The sequence below is a fragment of the Hyperolius riggenbachi genome, chromosome 7 (genome assembly GCF_040937935.1).
Source record: "Hyperolius riggenbachi isolate aHypRig1 chromosome 7, aHypRig1.pri, whole genome shotgun sequence".
NCBI lineage: Eukaryota > Metazoa > Chordata > Amphibia > Anura > Hyperoliidae > Hyperolius > Hyperolius riggenbachi.
The window spans coordinates 192,867,371-192,886,897 of NC_090652.1; the positions used below are offsets into that span (position 1 = coordinate 192,867,371).

Below are 19,527 nucleotides of genomic sequence, written 5' to 3' on the forward strand. Positions count from 1 at the left end.
ACCCCTCAGGGAGTGCTGGAAGAGGTTTATCTGACAGGTAGGCAGCAATTTCATTTATTGAAGATTCATCTGGGGAGTTATATAGTTTAGCTAGATTTTGCTGGAAAATTTCCCCAATTTTTAGAGGGTTTGAAGTGAGCTGACCTTTTTCTGTTTGTAGGGCGACAGGTTTAAATGTTGGGTCTGGCTGTCTGAGGCGTTTCGCTAGGAGTGTATCAGGTTTATTATTTTTAAGGTAGAATTTGAATTTAGATCGGGAGATTTGTTTCTCAGCTGATTCCGTCATACATAAATTGAGTGCAATTTCTGTTTTTCTCAGATTATTCTTAGACTCTGGATTAGGATTATTTAGAAAGAGGGCGTGCTGCTCTGTGTATTGTTTTTCGAGATTAGTGAGAGTTTGGTGTCTAATTTTTTTCCGCTTTGAAGCTATCTGGATCAATACTCCTCTTATGACTACTTTGTGTGCTTCCCAGATCGTGAGATCTGACAGATCTTCGCTATTTTCGTTAACACTGAAGTAGTTGAGAAGTTCCTGCTTAATCTGCTGCACTACGTTCTCATCAGAAAGTAGGTAGCTATTTAGCACCCAACGGAATTCAGAGGGGCGTTGCGTGAGGGAAGAAACCACTAGGATGTTCATATCGTGATCCGCCCATGGGGTAGGATGTATGGTAGCTGATTTGATTAAAGGCAATGTTGATAGGAGGGCCCAGCAGTGATCTATTCTGGAAAATGAGGCGTGTGGATTTGAGTAAAAAGTGAATTGCCTTTTGAAAGGGTTGAGTTCTCGCCAAACATCAACTAGGTGGTAGGATGAAAAAAGGTTACGTAGAGTCTCACTTTGTTTCGTATCAGAGTTTGCTGGTAAGGTATGTTGGCTAGATAGTTGCTTGTCCTATACTGGGTTAAGGCTAAAATTAGTGTCTCCACAGAGGAATAATAGACCAGTGCTATGTGTCATGACGACCTTCAGGAGGTGCGAAAGGAAAGGGGATTGCTTGGTGTTAGGAGCATAATACGTAACCACTGTTATCTGAGAGTCTTGTAGTGTGCCCACCACTAATAAGTATCTACCTTCCGGATCAGCCAACGTTTTGGTAGGGGTGAAGTTGAGATTATTTTTAAAGGCGATCAGGACCCCCCTCTTTTTAACCGTGGCACTGGCATAAAACACTTGTCTATAATCTTTATACAGAAATTTGGGTTCATGTTCAGAGATAAAGTGGGTTTCCTGGATGCAGATTATATCTGCATGCAATCGTTTAAATTGTTGGAAAGCTTTAGTTCGTTTTACCGGGGAGTTAAGTCCTTGTGCATTAATTGAAACAATTTTAATAGGATGGGTCATGGTGGATCCTGATAGAGGAGCAATTTAGGGTCAGCCCTCGTCTCTGGGTAGAAGCTAGAGAGGTGAAAGAAAAAGAAGATAGGCAGTAGAAAGGAGAATGTGGGGAGGGACAGACATCCCCACAAAGAAGTCGTGAGATTGTAGAACTTACAAAAATTTGTACAAATTAATTTTTTACCCGGGCACCCGTGGGTGGCTAGGTAAGAGGGTCCCAGGGTGGAAAACCAAGCAGGGACTGGAGGGGCATGGTGTGTGCACGGAGTGAACCTAATGTAGGAGGTATGTTATATAAATGAATTGATCTTGTAGGAACTGTAACGTAGGTTAGAGCTATTCGTGTCTCCTGGAACTGTTAAAGCACGTTATTTACAGGAGGCTTTATGGACCTTAAAGGGCAGCTTTAAAGGGTTGAGGGCCAGTATTATATTGTGTCATTATAGAGCCAAGGTTGTTAGGTTTAGGAAAGGGAGGAGGAGGGAGAAATGTAGCCAGAGGGGAGCAGTAAGAGATTTTGATACTCGTGAACCAGCTTATTATCTTATCTCTGTAGTACTACACACTAATAAGTTTTTAGGATCTGAGCTGGTTCGTGCATATAAACATACATCTTTAAGCACATGTATAACAACATCCAGTAAGTATAATAACTTCGTTTGGGCAGCGTGAGAGAAAATAGTGCAAAAACTTAGGCTCTAGCGCCCTCTAGTGGCCTTCTAGTGCGTATTGCGCTTTGCTACCAGTGCAGAAGGTTTGAGGGAAAATTTACAGCTTAGCGACTAACAGGAGGGAAATTAAAGGGCCCAGTAACAGCTTTGTTCACATGTAACCTGGGGTATAGGCCCTTGGATAAGGAAAAAGGGGCGAGAGAGGGAAGGTTCCTATAAGCCATCATAAATTGATTTCACATTAGCAATCCTTATTTGTTAAAACTAAAACGCTTTATGTTATGACAGAGTATTGTCCAGAAGCATCCATTCCAAACCTGTCTCTGTTATAACCGATTAATCAGATCATAGTACTATAAGTACAGTGCTGAAAACAGTTTCTGTAAAGGGGGTATATGAGAATATTCTGACTTAGCCTATGGGCTACCACAACTTAGGTTAAAGCTTAGGTTTAAGCTTATAGACTAATAGGAGGAAGGTAGAGGGTTGGGGAGTGCTGGGATTATAACAGAGGGGGCAGTGATATAGAAAGAGACCGTTAGGAATGGATGCCACAGAACATATAAGTTACATCTAACTCAATATCAACGTTAAATTTGCTTGACATAAAAAAAGAGAAAAAAGCACATTGGTACAACGCATATCTGTCTGGGGTGAATGTCTCAAGGCATCCAGTGCTCATCTCTTAGGCTGCTCCAGTAAAGTCAACCAAGTTGCGATTAAATTGAGAGTATACCTAGGAGTGTGTGGTTGGTGAAGGATGGAGGGAGACCCGCGCTGGGGCAGCTGACAAGAGAGCCAGGGATTCCACAGTGACATATGGAGGGGAGGGTTAGGGAGAGGGGGGGTTATAATTATTAAACATAGTTTTGGACCAGCGGCACTACAAAGTACAGCTGGTGAGTGTTAATACAAGACATTCTCCCCAGACACAGTCTTTGATTATTTGAGCAAATAGTCATACTTATTAATAACGGCTGGGTAGTTTGCCATGAGGGCAGAGCTATACTAATGTAATGTTACAACACACTCTGAATTACAAATCAGTCTTGTCCTGCGTAATCATCCAGATTGCTGTTGTACTGCTTGCCCAGGTATTACAATCACAAGAGTGTCTAAACATCCTAAAGAAAGTATTTTTGCAGTATATAAGAGAGAACCGTGAACTGTTGTAAGCAGATAGCATTTTTCTGCGGTATACAAGGCTCCATCTAAATGGTGAGTGCAGCAGCTGCTGTAAATGTGTCCAGTTCCAGATAGCATACTCATACCCCGCAACCGTCCCGTTTTCGTCGGGATCGTCACGGTTTGGAAGGCTTGATCCCCCTCCCGCGATAGCCTGCCTGAGTCCCGGGCTGAAAGTCAGGATGTAGAGCGGCAGAGTGATTTATTAAGGAAAACAGAGCAGTCACCGCGGGACTTGCTTCCTATGCAGAGTAATGACGTCATTTACAAAGCCCCACGGTGACTGCTCTGATCTACACATGTTTCTCCGCACCTCGCTGCCTCTGCTGTCTGTGTCGGACACTCGCATCTCACTCGCTGTCCTCTGCCTGACACTAGTGTTGTCCGGATCATGAACGATTCGGATCTTTGAAAAGGGGCGGGGCCAGGAGCGACACGCCCCCTCTCAGCGGGCAGCGGGGTCCTGGAAGCAGAGCTGAGATGGATCGCTCTGTTGGTGGGGAGCCAGGCTTGCAGGGAGACAGGTAGATGAGGTAGAGGGGACATCGGTGCCACTGCCAGATATGTGTAGAGCACACATACTGGCTGCAATGTGCTGCTCATTATAGGCTGGCTGTTCCATAGTTGTACACAGTGAACACATTGGAAGCTTTTGGCTCAGCACAGCTGAGTAACTTTGCAGGCACTGTGATTGAAAGGCAATATGATCCTCCTACACTCGGCACTAAACAGCTGCACTTATCTTCTGGGAATGCTTTCTTTCACTGTGCGACCTTTTCTTTCAAAGTGTACAGATGAACATATAGGTGAAATATATGTAAAGCATATGACTTCAGCATGTGGGTATTACGTGCAAACCAGTGCTGGGCCGAAATTACGCATTAGCGTAATTACGCATCGTAATTCAATGTAAATTTACGCATAAGCGTTACGCGTAACTTACGGTCTTACGCGTAATTATTTACGCGTAAGACCGTAAGTGGTATCGTAATTACACTGTCTACCGTAATTGCTAGGCATGCGTAATTTTACGAACACTTACGCGTAATTTTACGCGTAATTACTAACGTAAAATCTCCCATTTTCTAAGAGTAGCCAATCAGTCAACATCCTAAGCAACCAATAGTATCTTCTCCCGCCCTTCAGTATAAGCGTACGTTTTGACGCATACGAATGATATGTACGCAATAACTGTCACATTGACGGCTATTGCGTACATATCGTCCGCATGCGTAAAAAAATACGCATTAATGGGTATTACGGCACTACGCGTAACATTGTAGTGTAAGCGCCTTCATTATGGGATCCTTACGCGTAATTGCGTAAGTTTATGCGTAATTACAGTGATGTACCGTAGATAATTTCCTACGCCGTAACCGTAATTGCGTAATAGCGTAAAATTACGCGTAATGATCCGTAAGCGTAGATTTTTCCATTACAACCAGCACTGGTGCAAACATCTCTGCTCGTTCCTCCTCCCTTCTCTGTCCACTCCCTGCCCTCTGTCCATCTTCTCCCCTTCTCTGTGTGTCCACCCCCCTCCCCTTCTCCTGTCCACAGACCTGTCCTGCTGTTCATTTCACCCCCGAATGCTTCCGGTAGTAAAATGATCCGAGATTCGGATCAAAGATCCGGATCTTTTCAGTGATCCGATTCGAATCATACGGATCATTGAAAAGATCCGAACTTCCCATCTCTACCTGACACAAGCTGTGCCCTCTGACCTTCCCTCCCCCTCCTCATATACACTCTTTGCACATTCACCGGAGGAGGGGAGGGACACTGCCTGGCTGCAGGGACCCCGTGCTTTGAGGTAAGCAACGCATGGGGAGACGCTGGGCACACACAGACAGGCTCAGCACTACTCTCCATTCACATTCCAAACACACCATAAACAAATGGTGAAGTAATATACATAGCTCCCAACTGTCCCTCTGCCCCTCTTCCCTCCTCATTTGTCCCTCTTTCAGGACTTTGTCCCTCTTTCAATATAAATATATATATTTCTATACTAAAAATGTGTTGGATTGACTCTAAACTTTATTCCCATCCTTTAAATTGATATGTTACTCATTTAAAAATGTTAATATGACAGTAAATGAACCAGGATAGAAAGGACCAGTGTAGTTTGAATTATATAACAACATATTTTTCTTACTAAATCTTTATGGTATGCGTGACTAGGGTTGTGATGGGGGCGTGACCAGGGGTGTGGCATGGGTGTGGCTTAAGTGTCCCTTTTTCTCAGTTCAAAAAAGTTGGGAGGTATGGTACTACAGCGCTAAACAGACTTAACAGGGTTATAGGGGTTATCAACAGGTTCCATAGGAGGGAGGAGGTGAGGCATTACAGAAGATAACGTGTCCTTTACCTACTTCCAAAACGTCATACAGTTCTGAGGCGGGAAAGTTAATAGGGAGGTGTCACTCGGCTGGGCAAGGGGGGCTGTCCTTTCAACCCGTAGGGAAGAAGAATTAGAACTCCATCTTGGCACAATGTATGCAATATAACTTATGGCGATGCTAATCAGCTTACTGTTAAAGTCTGTGTGCTGCTTTTTGCCAACTAAGTCTAATGTTACTCACTACAGCCACTATTTATAGCAGAGATTTAACTAATAAAAATCAGCTGAACAGGGGTGAAGATATCGGAGCTAGTAGCGCCAGAAGATCAGAACATTTAAACTGGGCTATGCTCGCCCTGCGGGAATGAGACCCACGAGGCTCTCTCAAGTAGGGGTAAATGACAATCACACTTATCTGCTCAGGAGACATCGCGGAATGCTTGGGAGGATAATTCTCTCATTGCTGTGGAGCGCCGCTTTCTTGGTCTCTGCTCCGTCGGTGTTCCTGAGGAGAATAACGGCTGGCTGTTGGCGCTTCTCTGCGATGAGGGTAGAGCTGCTCCGGCCGGGTTTGTTGCAGAGGGGGCTGGTGTTGGGAAGTCTAGCTCATGGAAGTGATTCTTCAGCTCCTGGAGGGAGGTGGCTGTGAACTGCTTCCCATCGATTGTGAAGAAGAGCGCAAAGGGGAAACCCCATTTGTAGTTTATCTTCTTCTCCTGGAGTATCAGTAGACATGGGCGCATCTCCTTTCTGCATTGCAGCGTGGCTTGCGAAAGGTCTCCATAAAACTGGTAGGTATATCCTTGGAATGTAAGGGATGTTGCTGCCCGTGCTGCAGCCATTACTTTCTCCTTTGTTTGGAAGTACAAAAACTTCATTATAATATCTCTTAGTGGGCCATCGGGCTTCTTTTTGGTTAAGGCTCTGTGGACCCTGTCCAGTTCAAGTCGTTCTAGAGGGATGTCTGGCACCAGTTCTTGAAGGAGGGTTGTCACTGTGCCTGGGATATCTTGAACCGATTCGGGTATACCACGAAGGCGAAGGTTACCCCTCCTTGATCTATTCTCCGAGTCTTCTGCTTGCCGTTTTAGAGTGTTGACTTCTTCTCGTAAGGCAATCACTTCTTCCTCATGGCCCTCCAGGACCACTGTGGCGTTATCCATCCAACCCTCAAGTGAGGCTGTACGCTGTGTTAACAAGCGGATCTCTTTGAGTAATTCGCAGCCCAGTTGTTTATTTGCTGCCACTACTTCCTTGCGGACCACTGCACTTAGTTTCGCCACCAGGTCTGGCTTAGCCCTCGGGGGAGAAGAATGTTCCCGATCGAAGAGATCTCGGCTACCGTCTGAGGCTGAGCCGTCCATACTGGGATCTGCCATGAGGTTGTGAAACGCTGAGTTGTGGGCGGTCTGTGTTGCGCTCCCGCTCTTTTGCTTCCTTCTCTGTTTATGAGAGGAGCGTGAATTATTCCCGGTAGCCATCTGGTCCTTTAGGTGCCCCAAACGTTCCCCTGTCTATGCCTGTTTTCCAGGAGTCCGAAGTTGTGCTTTTGTGAAAGATATTTGCCTAATTGTCTCTGTGCACCACGCAGGGGCTAAGTCAAGCGGCCATCAGCTTTCTGCGCGCGCATGCGCCTCCAGTTTAATGCCACTTTAAACAAAACCTGTATATATCAAATTTCTACATATATTTCTATGATCCTTTCATGATGACAAAGGCCAGAAAGAAGTAGGCAAAGGAGTGCCCATTTTTCTGTACGGCTAAGCGGTCTCACTCACTTTTTCCTACAACGAAGCATCCTACAAATCCCTTAGCAAGCTCATTTTCTCTTGGGTAAATCATAATGGTATGTGCTAGGCTGGCTTCAGCATGTAGTGTTGGTGGTACAGTGGTGAGCATAGCTGACTTCCAAGCAGTTGACCTGGGTTCGATCCCTGGCCAATGTATGTGAGGTTGCTTTTGACATCCTACAAATCCCTAAGCAAGCTCATTTTTCTCTTAGGTATATCACAGTGGTACATGCTAGGCTGGCTTCAGCATGTAGTGTTGGTGGTATAGTGGTTAGCATAGCTGCCTTCCAAGCAGTTGATCTGGGTTCGATTCCTGGCCAATGTATGTGAGGATGCTTTTGACATCCTACAAATCCCTAAGCAAGCTAATTTTTCTCTTGGGTATATCACAATAGTTCATGCTAGGCTGGTTCAGCATGTAGCATTGGTGGTACAGTGGTGAGCATAGCTCCCTTCAAAGCAGTTGACCTGGGTTCGATTCCTGGCCAATGTATGTGAGGTTGCTTTTGACATCCTACAAATCCCTTAGCAAGCTCATTTTTTCTCTTGGGTATATCACAATGGTACATGCTAGGCTGGCTTCAGCATGTAGCGTTGGATTTTACAGTGGTGAGCATAGCTGCCTTTCAAGCAGTTGACCTGGGTTCGATTCCTGGCCAATGTATGTGAGGTTGCTTTTGACATCCTACAAATCCCTAAGCAAGCTCATTTTCTCTTGGGTATATCACAGTGGCACATGCTAGGCTGGCTTCAGCATGTAGTGTTGGTGGTATAGTGGTTAGCATAGCTGCCTTCCAAGCAGTTGACCTGGGTTCGATTCCTGGCCAATGTATGTGAGGTTGCTTTTGACATCCTACAAATCCCTTAGCAAGCTAATTCTTTTCTTGGGTATATCACAATGGTACATGCTAGGCCGGCTTCAGCATGTAGCATTGGTGGTACAGTGGTGAGCATAGCTGCCTTCCAAGCAGTTGATCAGGGTTTGATTCCTGGCCAATGTATGTGAGGATGTTTTTGACATCCTACAAATCCCTTAGCAAGCTAATTTTTCTCTTGGGTATATCACAATGGTACATGCTAGGCTGGCTTCAGCATGTAGCATTGGTGGTACAGTGGTGAGCATAGCTGCCTTCAAAGCAGTTGACCTGGGTTTGATTCCTGGCCAATGTATGTGAGGTTGCTTTTGACATCCTAGCAAGCTCATTTTTCTCTTGGGAATATAACAAAGGTACATGCTAGGCTGGCTTCAGCATGTAGCATTGGTGCTACAGTGGTGAGCATAGCTGCCTTCCAAGCAGTTGACCTGGGTTTGATTCCTGGCCAATGTATGTGAGGTCGCTTTTGACATCCTACCAATCCCTTAGCAAGCTCATTTTTCTCTTGGGGGAATCACAATGGTACATGCTAGGCTGGCTTCAGCATGTAGCGTTGGTGGTACAGAGATGAGCATAGCTGCCTTCAAAGCAGTTAACCTGGGTTTGATTCCTGGCCAATGTATGTGAGGTTGCTTTTGACATCCTACAAATCCCTAAGCAAGCTCATTTTTCTCTTGGGTATATCACAATGGTACATGCTAGGCTGGTTCAGCATGTAGCATTGGTGGTACAGAGGTGAGCATAGCTGCCTTCCAAGCAGTTGACCTGAGTTAGATTCCTGGCCAATGTATGTGAGGTTGCTTTTGACATCCTACAAATCCCTAAGCAAGCTCATTTTTCTCTTGGGTATATCACAATGGTACATGCTAGGCTGGTTCAGCATGTAGCATTGGTGGTACAGAGGTGAGCATAGCTGCCTTCCAAGCAGTTGACCTGGGTTCGATTCCTGGCCAATGTATGTGAGGTTGCTTTTGACATCCTACAAATCCCTTAGCAAGCTCATTTTTCTCTTGGGTATATCACAGTGGTACATGCTAGGCTGGCTTCAGCATGTAGTGTTGGTGGTATAGTGGTGAGCATAGCTGCCTTCCAAGCAGTTGACCTGGGTTTGATTCCCGGCCAATGTATGCAAGCTGGCTTTTGACACCCTACAAATCCCTGGAAGACAAGACAAGACAGGAGGAGGAGGGAGGGAGGATGAGGAAACCCATAAAATGCTGCTTTGCGTCAAATCCAGATTTTCCCCCGGGACTTTTGGCATGTATCCCACTCCGCCATGCCCCCCTCCAGGTGTTAGACCCCTTGAAACCTCTTTTCCATCACTTTTCTGGCCAGCTTAATTTTTTCTAGTTTTCCAAGTTCGCCTCCCCATTGAAGTCTATTGCGGTTCGCGAAAGTTCGCGCGAACCGAACTTTTGCGGAAGTTCGCAAACCGAAAATTGGAGGTTCGGGCCTTCTCTAGTTAGGATGCTTTAGTATAGCCTGGATGATTTGGAATTGTATAGACCTTAGGATTTCCCCACAGACTGTGACAATTTGTGAAGGGTATGAATAATTTTGGACTGGCCACTTTTTGCTCAAATGTAAATAAAAGCTGAGAAACATTTTTTTCCCACATGAATGCCTCTGGTACATTGTCTTATTATCTTTTGAGAGACACCTATGTCATTTCCGATCAAAAAATTACTTGCTGGTTGTATAAATGGGGTATGAAAGTAAGGAAGTATCAAGATGACTATGTTTGTCATGAAGTGGGAATGGGGCTGCAAGTTTACGACCTGGTGGTTACCACAGGAAATGGAAGGTGTTACTGAAACATTGAGGGTCACAATTAAAGTTTTGCTTGGAGAGCCCATTAATTAGTAACGGTGGCGTAGTGGTTAGCTCTCTTGCCTTGCAGCGCTGGGTCCCTGGTTCAAATCCCAGCCAAGGCACTATCTGCAAAGAGTTTGTATGTTGTGTCTGTGTGGGTTTTCTCTGGGCACTCCGGTTTCCTCCCACATTCCAAAAACATACGGATAAGTTAATTGGCTCCCCCTAAAATTGGCCCTAGACTACGGTACTTACACTACATAATATAGATATATGGCAATGGTAGGGATTAGATTGTGAGCTCCTTTGAGGGACAGTTAGTGACAAGATATATATATACACTGTACAGCGCTGCGTAATATGTTGGCGCTATATAAATAATAATAATAATAGTTATGCCCCCTACTCTTATGGTTCTCCTCTAACTTATTAGACTGGTCCTTCAAGCTTTGATTGACAGTGCCTTGTTTTCAACCTTACCTGGAGAGGCCCAGCCTTTGGCCTGCCTCCTATGCCATCTGTCTTCTGATGGCACCCAGATACTTAAAGAGAACCTGAACTGAAAATAAAAAGTCAAAATAACCATACACAGGTCACTACTATTCAATCTCTTTCTCCTCTCCTGCATCCCATTTGTCCACTGTAATCAATGGATTTCTCCATTCTCCATTTTAAAAATGGCCATTATGCCCTAACAACTTCCTGATCAGCACACGGTTAAACTGTGATATCAACCACTTGAGCCATAGGGAAACATGGACCTTACCTTGCACATTCAGTTGTAACTGACAGCTGCTGATATATAACTGACAGCAACTGGTATATTTCAGTTCTGACAAAATATTGTCAGAACTGGAAGGGATCACTGTAATAAGAAAATGGTGAGCCTCTAAGAGGAAGTGACAGTGAGGTTAGTATGTAATATTCATTTGCAGCTACATCATGTGTTTATTTTAAATAATTTTCCTTGCCTCAGGTTCCCTTTAAATACTTGAAAAGAAATGGCAACAAAATAGGCTCTTGGGTTCATGAGAATATCCAACTTTAATTTTGATGCCATTTCTTTTCATTTTCAGGTTGTTGGCCTGGTGCATGGGAATATACCGTATATTCATATGATATTTCTTTTTAACCAGCTGAGGACCACTAGCTTACACCCCCTTAGTGACCAGGACATTTTTTTACAATTCAGCACACTGCAGCTTTACCAGCTTGCTGCAGGGCCATACAACTTAGCACACAAATCAATCTTCCCTTTTGTTGCCACCAACAGAGCTTTCTGTTGGTGGCATCTGATTGCTGCGGCAGTGTTTTTATTATTATTATTATTATTATTAATAATTAATTTATAAATTTTTTTTAATTAAATGTCCTTATTTTTTATTATTTCCTTCCTCCCCCCAAGATTCAATCAGAGATCACCTCTCATAGGCATGGGAAGGCCCACCCTTCCTTCCCTCCCATTCCAGGAGTCTGGCCCTGAAAAAAAAAACAACAACAAAGGCAGCAAGCTGCCAAGCAATCCTGGACTCCTTCCCAGGCACACATCTAGTTTTTACCGAGACCACAGCCCAAATAACGGGAACATATACCTCCCATCCAGCACCCAACCCGATGTCCCCTACAACCTGTACAATTGTGCATGACCATTCCAGTTATGTGAATCTTTTCTTTTAGCAACTCTTGCGCCAATATGTGACTGGTATAAAATAGATCTGTGAATAAATAGTATCCATGTCCAGGAAAGGCTTGTTTCAGATTTCTACAAAGATGGACAGTGTGAGCTGAGAACAGCAAGTCTGGCCTTGGCAAGCTTTCTGTAGTTGCAGATCCTTAATGTGGTTCAAACTGAAAAAGGTATCTAGTCTCACAATCATCCATAGTAAACACTCCTATCCCCTATTGCTTGGTTTCTGAGGATTGTACATCTTATACTTTGATCTTCCTTTGAAACTAATTGTGCTTTCATCAATTACTAGATTCCTATGGGGTACAAACAGGCTTCTGCATCTTTCTTTCCTATGCTCTGTTATGTTTTTGACTTTCCAACCCCTAGTTAGAGGGCCTTCATGACCACTGTTGAGTGGAGGCAAAGTGTGTCAGCGGACAGGGCCCTGGCAGCGGTGACGATGACACTACATGGGAGCACACGCACCGACCGAGCATGTGGCGGAGGTGCCGTGATTGAGCCTTGATATGGAAACCTGCCAGCCGACAAACATACGGGGGAGAGCTCGCTCTGTAAAACTCTATGCTTTATATACGATTTGGAACATGTGAACAGGGGTGCTCGGATACCCCTTTTCAAAATCCGAATTGATCCGGATCCGGATACCCAGATAACGTTCGATATTCGCATTCATGCAGATATCCGAGCGCATTATCCGGGCTATCCGGGCGGATTCGGATATCCGGATAGAAAAACCGGAACTGCCCTTTAAATTGCTTTAAAAATGTTTTTTAAGGTAAATGAGGCATGTAGCATCATTATTTTTTAAAGGGGAACACTAATTGATTATGTGGAGACTTAAAATCCCCCCCCCCCCAAAAAAAAAATTAAAAATGGCTGCCAATTAACATCAGGAGTCTAGGTTCCAAGATTCAGGAAGCAGTCGTGCTGCCGCAGTTGGGGCCTCCCCACAACTGGGACAGCACAGACACCTCCACAGAAATTAAACAGCAATTGTGATTAGATAGTTCACCATGGCACTTGGTGGTACCACGGCTCAGTAAAAAATTAGGAGAGGTTCCAGGAAGCGGTCGTACTGCCGCAGTTGGGGCCTCCCCACAGCTGGGACAGCACACACACCTCCAAAAAAATTACATAGCAATTGTGTTTAGATAGTTCACCATGGCACTTGGTGGTACCACGGCTCAGTAAAAAAAAATTAACCAGGCTTATGGAGCCTGGAGGTTGTGGTGGTAAAGGGTGGTAAGGCAGGCATAGTGATTTCCAGCCACTTCATTTCCTCCTCTTGCCAACAACAGGGGCCAGGAATTCACCAACCACCCAAGCCTGATTTATTTTAAAGAGAATCTGTATTGTTAAAATCACACAAAAGTAAACATACCAGTGTGTTAGGGGACATCTCCTATTCCCCTCTGTCACAATTCCGCCGCTCCCCGCCGCATTAAAAGTAGTCAAAAACAGTTTTAAAAAGTTTGATTGTAAACAAACAAAATGGCCACCAAAACAGCAAGTAGGTTGATGTACAGTATGTCCACACATAGAAAATACATCCATACACAATCAGGCTGTATACAGCCTTCCTTTTGAATCTCAAGAGATCATTTTGTGTTTCTTTCCCCCTGCAGCTCACTGAAGAGTTACAAGCTGATTGTTTCTGCTTGCAGACAGCTCTGCCTGGTTGTCTGTAATTCTGCAGTATGTGACTCATCAGTATGTGAACAGAGGATTTATCCAGCTTGTAAAAGATAAGAGAGCAGAGAAAAGCTGGCTAATGTAAATAACACACACACACAGGGGAGTGTGCATAGAGGGGGCATGCATAGCAGATCACACTGAAGAGTTGGCAGCCTTCCAGACACAGGACGACAAGTCCGACGGGGAAAGATAAGCTGATTTATTGCTGATTTATTCCAGAGATGGTGATAGTAGAAAGTGCTGCAGTAAGCCAGAGCATATTATAATAGGTTTAGGAACCTGTAGGATGGTAGAAAACACAATGACATTTTTGTTACAGAGTCCCTTTAAGGAAAGTCAGTCTGTCCACAGACTGGGTGGACAGACGAGAGCGCTTCTCAGTCACCACGCCACCGGCCGCACTGAAGCACCTTTCGGACAGCACGCTGGAAGGGGGGCAAGCAAGGACTTCCAGGGTGCACTGCGCCAGCTCGCTCCAAATCTCCAGGTGCTTGACCCAGTAATCCAAGGGGTCCACAGGGGTTTCGCTGTCAAGCCCGCTGTAGGACCCCATGTAGTCTGCCACCATTCGAGTCAGGTGCTGGTTCTGGCTTTGATAGCCACATGCTGCTGCAGGCACCTCCTCAGTCGGCAGCTGTACCGGCGTGGCGTACAGCGCCTTTGTGAGAGACAGAAGGTTTGATGGGCACCTGCTGCTGATGGACGCAGGCACTTGCTGCTGTGCTGCTGGACTGTGACAGCAGGGGGGTGGGAAGTCTGGAGGAAGGCTTCCTCCAAGCGCCGAACCAGGGACCGCTGCAAATCCATCATTCGGCACACAGGGTCTCCTCCTGCAGGCAGGAACTGATGCAGCTTCCCCTTCAGCCATGGGTCCAGCATCAGGGTGATCCACATGTCCTCCCGAGCACGCATCTGCTTGACCCTTGGGTCACTGCGCAGGCACTGCAGCATGTGCACTGCCAAGGGGAAGAGGTCTGCCATCTCTGCTGACACATACTCGTCTTCATCACCCCCGGTGCTGTCCTTCTCCTCTGATTCCTGAGCCTCCCCCTGCTCTTTCCACCCCCGCACCACTGCAGCTGCACTTGGCCGTGCCCCCTCATCTTCAAGGTCAGGGACCTCCAATTCCTCCAAGTCTTCCAACTCAAAGTCCTCAACCTTCTCCTTTTGATGCACAGAGGTGGACTGTGAAGGTTGCTGCTGCTGTTCCTGCTGAATCAAGGCTGCCTCTCCCACTTCCAGCAGAGTATCCAGGGCCTTTTCCAGCATGCACACCGTGGTTGGTCACCCACTCACATAGCGATGCACGGTCCCGGCTTACCATGTTGGTGGCCTCCAGGAAGGGTGCCAGCACCAAGCACACCAGCTGCATTTTTCCTACTGTGCATTGAAGATGATGTCCGGGAGGTGGCTGGTGCTGGTCCCAAACTCGGTGGCGTCCGTGGTGGCTATGGCCAGGTATCGGTTGATAGCCTGCCTCTGTTCAACCAGACGTTCCAACATGGCCAGGGTGGAATTCCACCGTGTTGGAACGTCTATGATCAGACGGTGTTGTGGCAGGTTCAGCTCCTTCTGCACGCCTTCCAGGGCCGCTGAGGCACCGCCCAAGTGGCGGAAATAACCCACCTTTTTTCGAGCTGCTTTCAGCAGTGGGTCCACCCCCTGGTGGGTGCTCAGAAATTTTGCACCACCAGGTTCAGGACGTGGGCCAGACAGGGGATGTGGGTGAGGTCTCTCCGGTGCATGGCAGCAACAAGGTTGGCCCCATTGTCGGACACCACCTCTCCGACTCTGAGGCCTCTGGGGGTCAGCCAACTCTTCTCCTGCTCTTGGAGTTTTCCAGGACGTGGTCTGCTGTCAGCCTGTGCTTCCCCAGGCTGACCATCTCCAGCAGCGCTTGGCAGTGGCGGGACTTCACACTGCTGCTGAGGCGGGGGTGTTTGGCGGAGGGTGGAACCGGAGCACAGGAACCTGCTGCACTTTCCCTGACTTTGCTGCGGGGAGGCACCACCCACTGGATTGCTGTTATGGCAGATGCTGCTGTCCTCTCCTCACCTCCTTCCACCAAATTGATCTAGTGAGCCGTGAAGGACAAATAGCGGCCTGTCCCGAACCTGTTGCTCCAGGAGTCCATGGTCACATGGACCCGCTGACCCACCGCATGATCCAGCCCACGCTCCACGTTGGCCATCGCAAAGCGGTGCAGTGCTACGATGGCTGTGCGTGAGAAATAGTGCCAGCTGGGTATTGGCCAATCCGGCGCTGCGCTCTGCAGGAGCGCATGCATGTCGCTCCCCTCCTGCACAAAGGAATACAGGAGGAGCTGGGAAGACATGGCCCGTGCAAGCAGGGCGTTTAGCTGGAGGATGCGATGGCTGCTGGGAGGTTGAGCCCTGACCACAAAGGACTCGCTCAGCAGGGTCTGTTGGCGTTTTTTGGTTGCATGGGAAGAGGATGAGGGAGCAGAGGAGACCGCTGAGGACTGGCTGCAAGCACTTATCCTCCATGGATGCGTCCTAGCAACCAGGGTTTCGTTCAGGAGAGCGGATTTACTGTTTTTACAGATTGCGATGTGATATTACCTGTGAACCATCATTTGATATGTGTATGTACTGTGTGCCTCTGAGGAAGCGGTCTTTGGCCGTGAAACACGTGTCAGGCAGTCCTTTGTTTTGATGTGGAGTCCTGTATGTGGTTCTTGTGGTTACCTGTCCGCAATCTAGAAGAAAATTGAATACTGAAGAATAAACTGTGATTGTTCAAACTAAATTGGGGGGTCAGGAGACAGTATAATGAGTGGCAGTGTAATAGGAGATAGTGAAATTAGCAGACTAACCTATTTAAAGACCATGCCTCCTGAAAAATAAATGTAGGGGTTCCTCGAGACCAAAAAATTGTTTGCAGGGGTTCTGTGAGAATCCGCTCAGCTGCCTGCGCAGGCAGGCAGCCTTTTGACCATTGTTTAGGTTTGCATGCTGCAGGACTCTGGAACAGAGACCTGTCCTTCCATTGCAAGTTCTGGTCTGTTCTCTTGCTGGGGAATTTGCATACATTTGTTATGCAAATCCCCTACCTGCCTTCTTTGATGACTGGCACTATAAGAGCTTTATGTTTCCCAGAAGGCTTTGCTGGTCATTTCCCTTCCATGGTCTGTTCCTGATGGACACTGCTGGAGTGTCAGCCATTGCTATCTAGTATAGTTAATTCCTGGGGGTTGCTTTAGGCTCCCCTTCTAGCCCAGTCAGGTTGTATTATCTGTATTGCCTGTTCTGTCTTGTCTTGCCTGTTGCCATTGTCCTGTCCCAACGGTGGTCGACAGGAAATGGTTCTGATCTCTGTTCTTGGAGTATAGCTGGTGCAGCGGTTGCTACCAGCTATCTCTTCTGTTCTGTCTCCTGGGATTGCGCTGGCCACTTTTCGCTAGCGCTGGGGATCCTTCTGTTCTGTCTTCTGGGATCGCGCTAGCTACTTTTCGCTAGCGCTGGGGATCCTTCTGTTCTGTCTTCTGGGATCGCGCTAGCCACTTTTTGCTAGCGCTGGGGATCCTTCTGTTCTGCTACTCTGTACCTGGATCGCGCTAGCCACTTTTCGCTAGTGCTGTGGATCCTATCTCTCGCTTGTCCCTGTTTTCGTGTGTCTGTCTTGTCCGCTACGCTTGCTGGAGGCTCGGTTAGGTAACCGTTAAGCAAGTGCTCGCGTCCTCTGTTTCATGTTTGTCTGTTAATGGTTAGTTAGGCGTGCTTGTCTCTATTGTGCTTATCACGTGGAGATCGTGCATAACCGCGTGCACTGTTGCGAATGAGTGCGGTGTTCGCGGTTAGCTAGCGTTTGCTATTTTCCGTATCTCCTTATTGTATAATTTGCTGTGCCTTTGCTACCCTCGTATTCTATTCTGATCTGCCTTGTGTCACGTCTGGCGATCGCACCTTTCGCGATCGCGTTCCTATTTCATATCTGCTGTTGTGTGTGCGCGGCCGCGGGGTGGCTACTGGATTGGCGCACACACATACAACCTGTCCCTTTGCTCAATCTCATTCGCAATCGCCTCTCTTGCGATTGCGTTCTGCGCTTCGTACAATTCCTGTCTGGCATTTTTGGAGGTACAGAGGATTGGTTCCTCTGCACTCCTCAGCGCCATCTGCCGACATGAATTTCCCTCTACAGGTGCGTAGCACCTTTTGCTGGGTGCCTGCAAATATACGCTTGTGGAGGATTTCCGCCGTGTCAGCGCACGCGTTGTGCGCTGATCACGGAGAAAGTTCCACAATCGTTACAGGTTCCTTGAGATCCAAAAGTTATTTACAGGGTTCCTCCAAGGTAAAAAGGTTGAGAAAGGCTGACCTAAGGAAAAGGAACAATTGCTGTTTGTTAAAATAGTGGTGCAAGTGGAATTGAGAGGACTGGTTCACACTGGCTGTTGCTGAACTGGCTGTTGCTGAACTGTCTATGCGGAGAGTGCAATTGGCATTTATTTTTTAGGATATAATATACAAGATGTTGTATTATGGACTGGATTTAAGTAGATAGTACAGGATCTTCTCCAAAAATTAGCATATTGTGATAAAGTTCATTATTTTCTGTAATGTACTGATAAACATTAGACTTTCATATATTTTAGATTCAAATACACACAACTGAAGTAGTTCAAGCTTTTTATTGTTTTAATATTGATGATTTTGGCATACAGCTCATGAAAACCCCAAATTCCTATCTCAAAAAATTAGCATATTTCATCTGACCAATAAAAGAAAAGTGTTTTTAAAACAGAAAAAGTCAACCTTCAAATAATTATGTTCAGTTATGCACTCAATACATGGTCGGGAATCCTTTTGCAGAAATGAGTGCTTCTATGCGGCGTGGCATGGAGGCAATCAGCCTGTGGTACTGCTCAGGTGTTATGGAGGCCCAGGATGCTTCGATAGCGGCCTTAAGCTCATCCAGAGTGTTGGGTCTTGCGTCTCTCAACTTCCTCTTCACAATATCCCACAGATTCTCTATGGGGTTCAGGTCAGGAGAGTTGGCAGGCCAATTGAGCTATAATGATCGGTGTCAGCACGCAGAGAGAATCTGATTATTGGTGATCTGCAGTATCACCAAGAATACAGATATATACCTGATTATTGATGATCTGCAGAATCACCGATAATACAGATATACCACTAACATCTGGACACCTATATAGTGTGAGTGTTTGGTGCAACAGTAATAACATTGAGTAAGGACCACCCGAGAAGCAAGTGGTCCTTGGCAGTATGAGAAATACCTCCCTTTGGGAGTGCAGAGATCTTGCGGCAGCCTGAGACATCCAAGGGGGCGGAGTCCCAGGCTGAATAGCAAGAAGACCTGGTGGCTAGTGACCCCTGGAAGATGGGTGTCACAAGCAGGTCTGGAGAATTACACAAATGATAATACAGTTTCCTAGTCTCGGGTGCAAGGTCCGTGGTCTCAGCACCCTGGAACTAGTCTGGAATATAACACAAATGATAATACAGTTCCCTAGTCTTGGATGCGAGGTCCGTGGTCTCAGCACCCTGGAACTAGTCTGGAGTATAACACAAATGATAATACAGTTCCCTAGTCTTGGATGCGAGGTCCGTGGTCTCAGCACCCTGAAACTAGTCTGGAGTATAACACAAATGATAATACAGTTCCCTAGTCTTGGGTGCGAGGTCCATGGTCTCAGCACCCTGGAACTAGTCTGGAATATAACACAAATGATAATACAGTTCCCTAGTCTTGGATACGAGGTCCGTGGCCTCAGCACCCTGGAACTAGTCTGGAGTATAACACAAATGATAATACAGTTCCCTAGTCTTGGATGCGAGGTCCGTGGTCTCAGCACCCTGGAACTAGTCTGGAGTATAAGACAAATGATAAGATAATACAAGTAATCTGGCTCAGTGTGAATTCCCAGGTCCTCCTGGTTCGAACACACTGTAGGATCTGACTATGGTCTGAATGCTTTCACGTAAGTGTTCGCAATGGCAGACAACCAGCAACTGGCAAGCAAGCAGTATATGTAGTTGCTGGACTCTGCTGCCCCACCCGAGCCACTCAGCCAATCAGGAGTCCAGCAGGAATCAGCTGATCGTCCTGATCAGCTGATACCTCTCCTGCTGG

General features: G+C 46.4%; 1 protein-coding gene across 1 annotated transcript in view; it reads left to right on the forward strand.

The window, feature by feature from the left end:
- The first annotated feature begins 816 nt into the window (after positions 1–816).
- Positions 817–19,527, forward strand: part of LOC137526136 (gamma-crystallin-3-like) — a 35,352-nt gene continuing 16,641 nt past the window's right edge. The window contains exons 1-2 of the mRNA XM_068247355.1: positions 817–872; positions 4,945–5,014. Coding sequence (XP_068103456.1) covers positions 817–872; positions 4,945–5,014 — 126 coding nt within the window. The remainder of the gene's footprint in view (positions 873–4,944; positions 5,015–19,527) is intronic.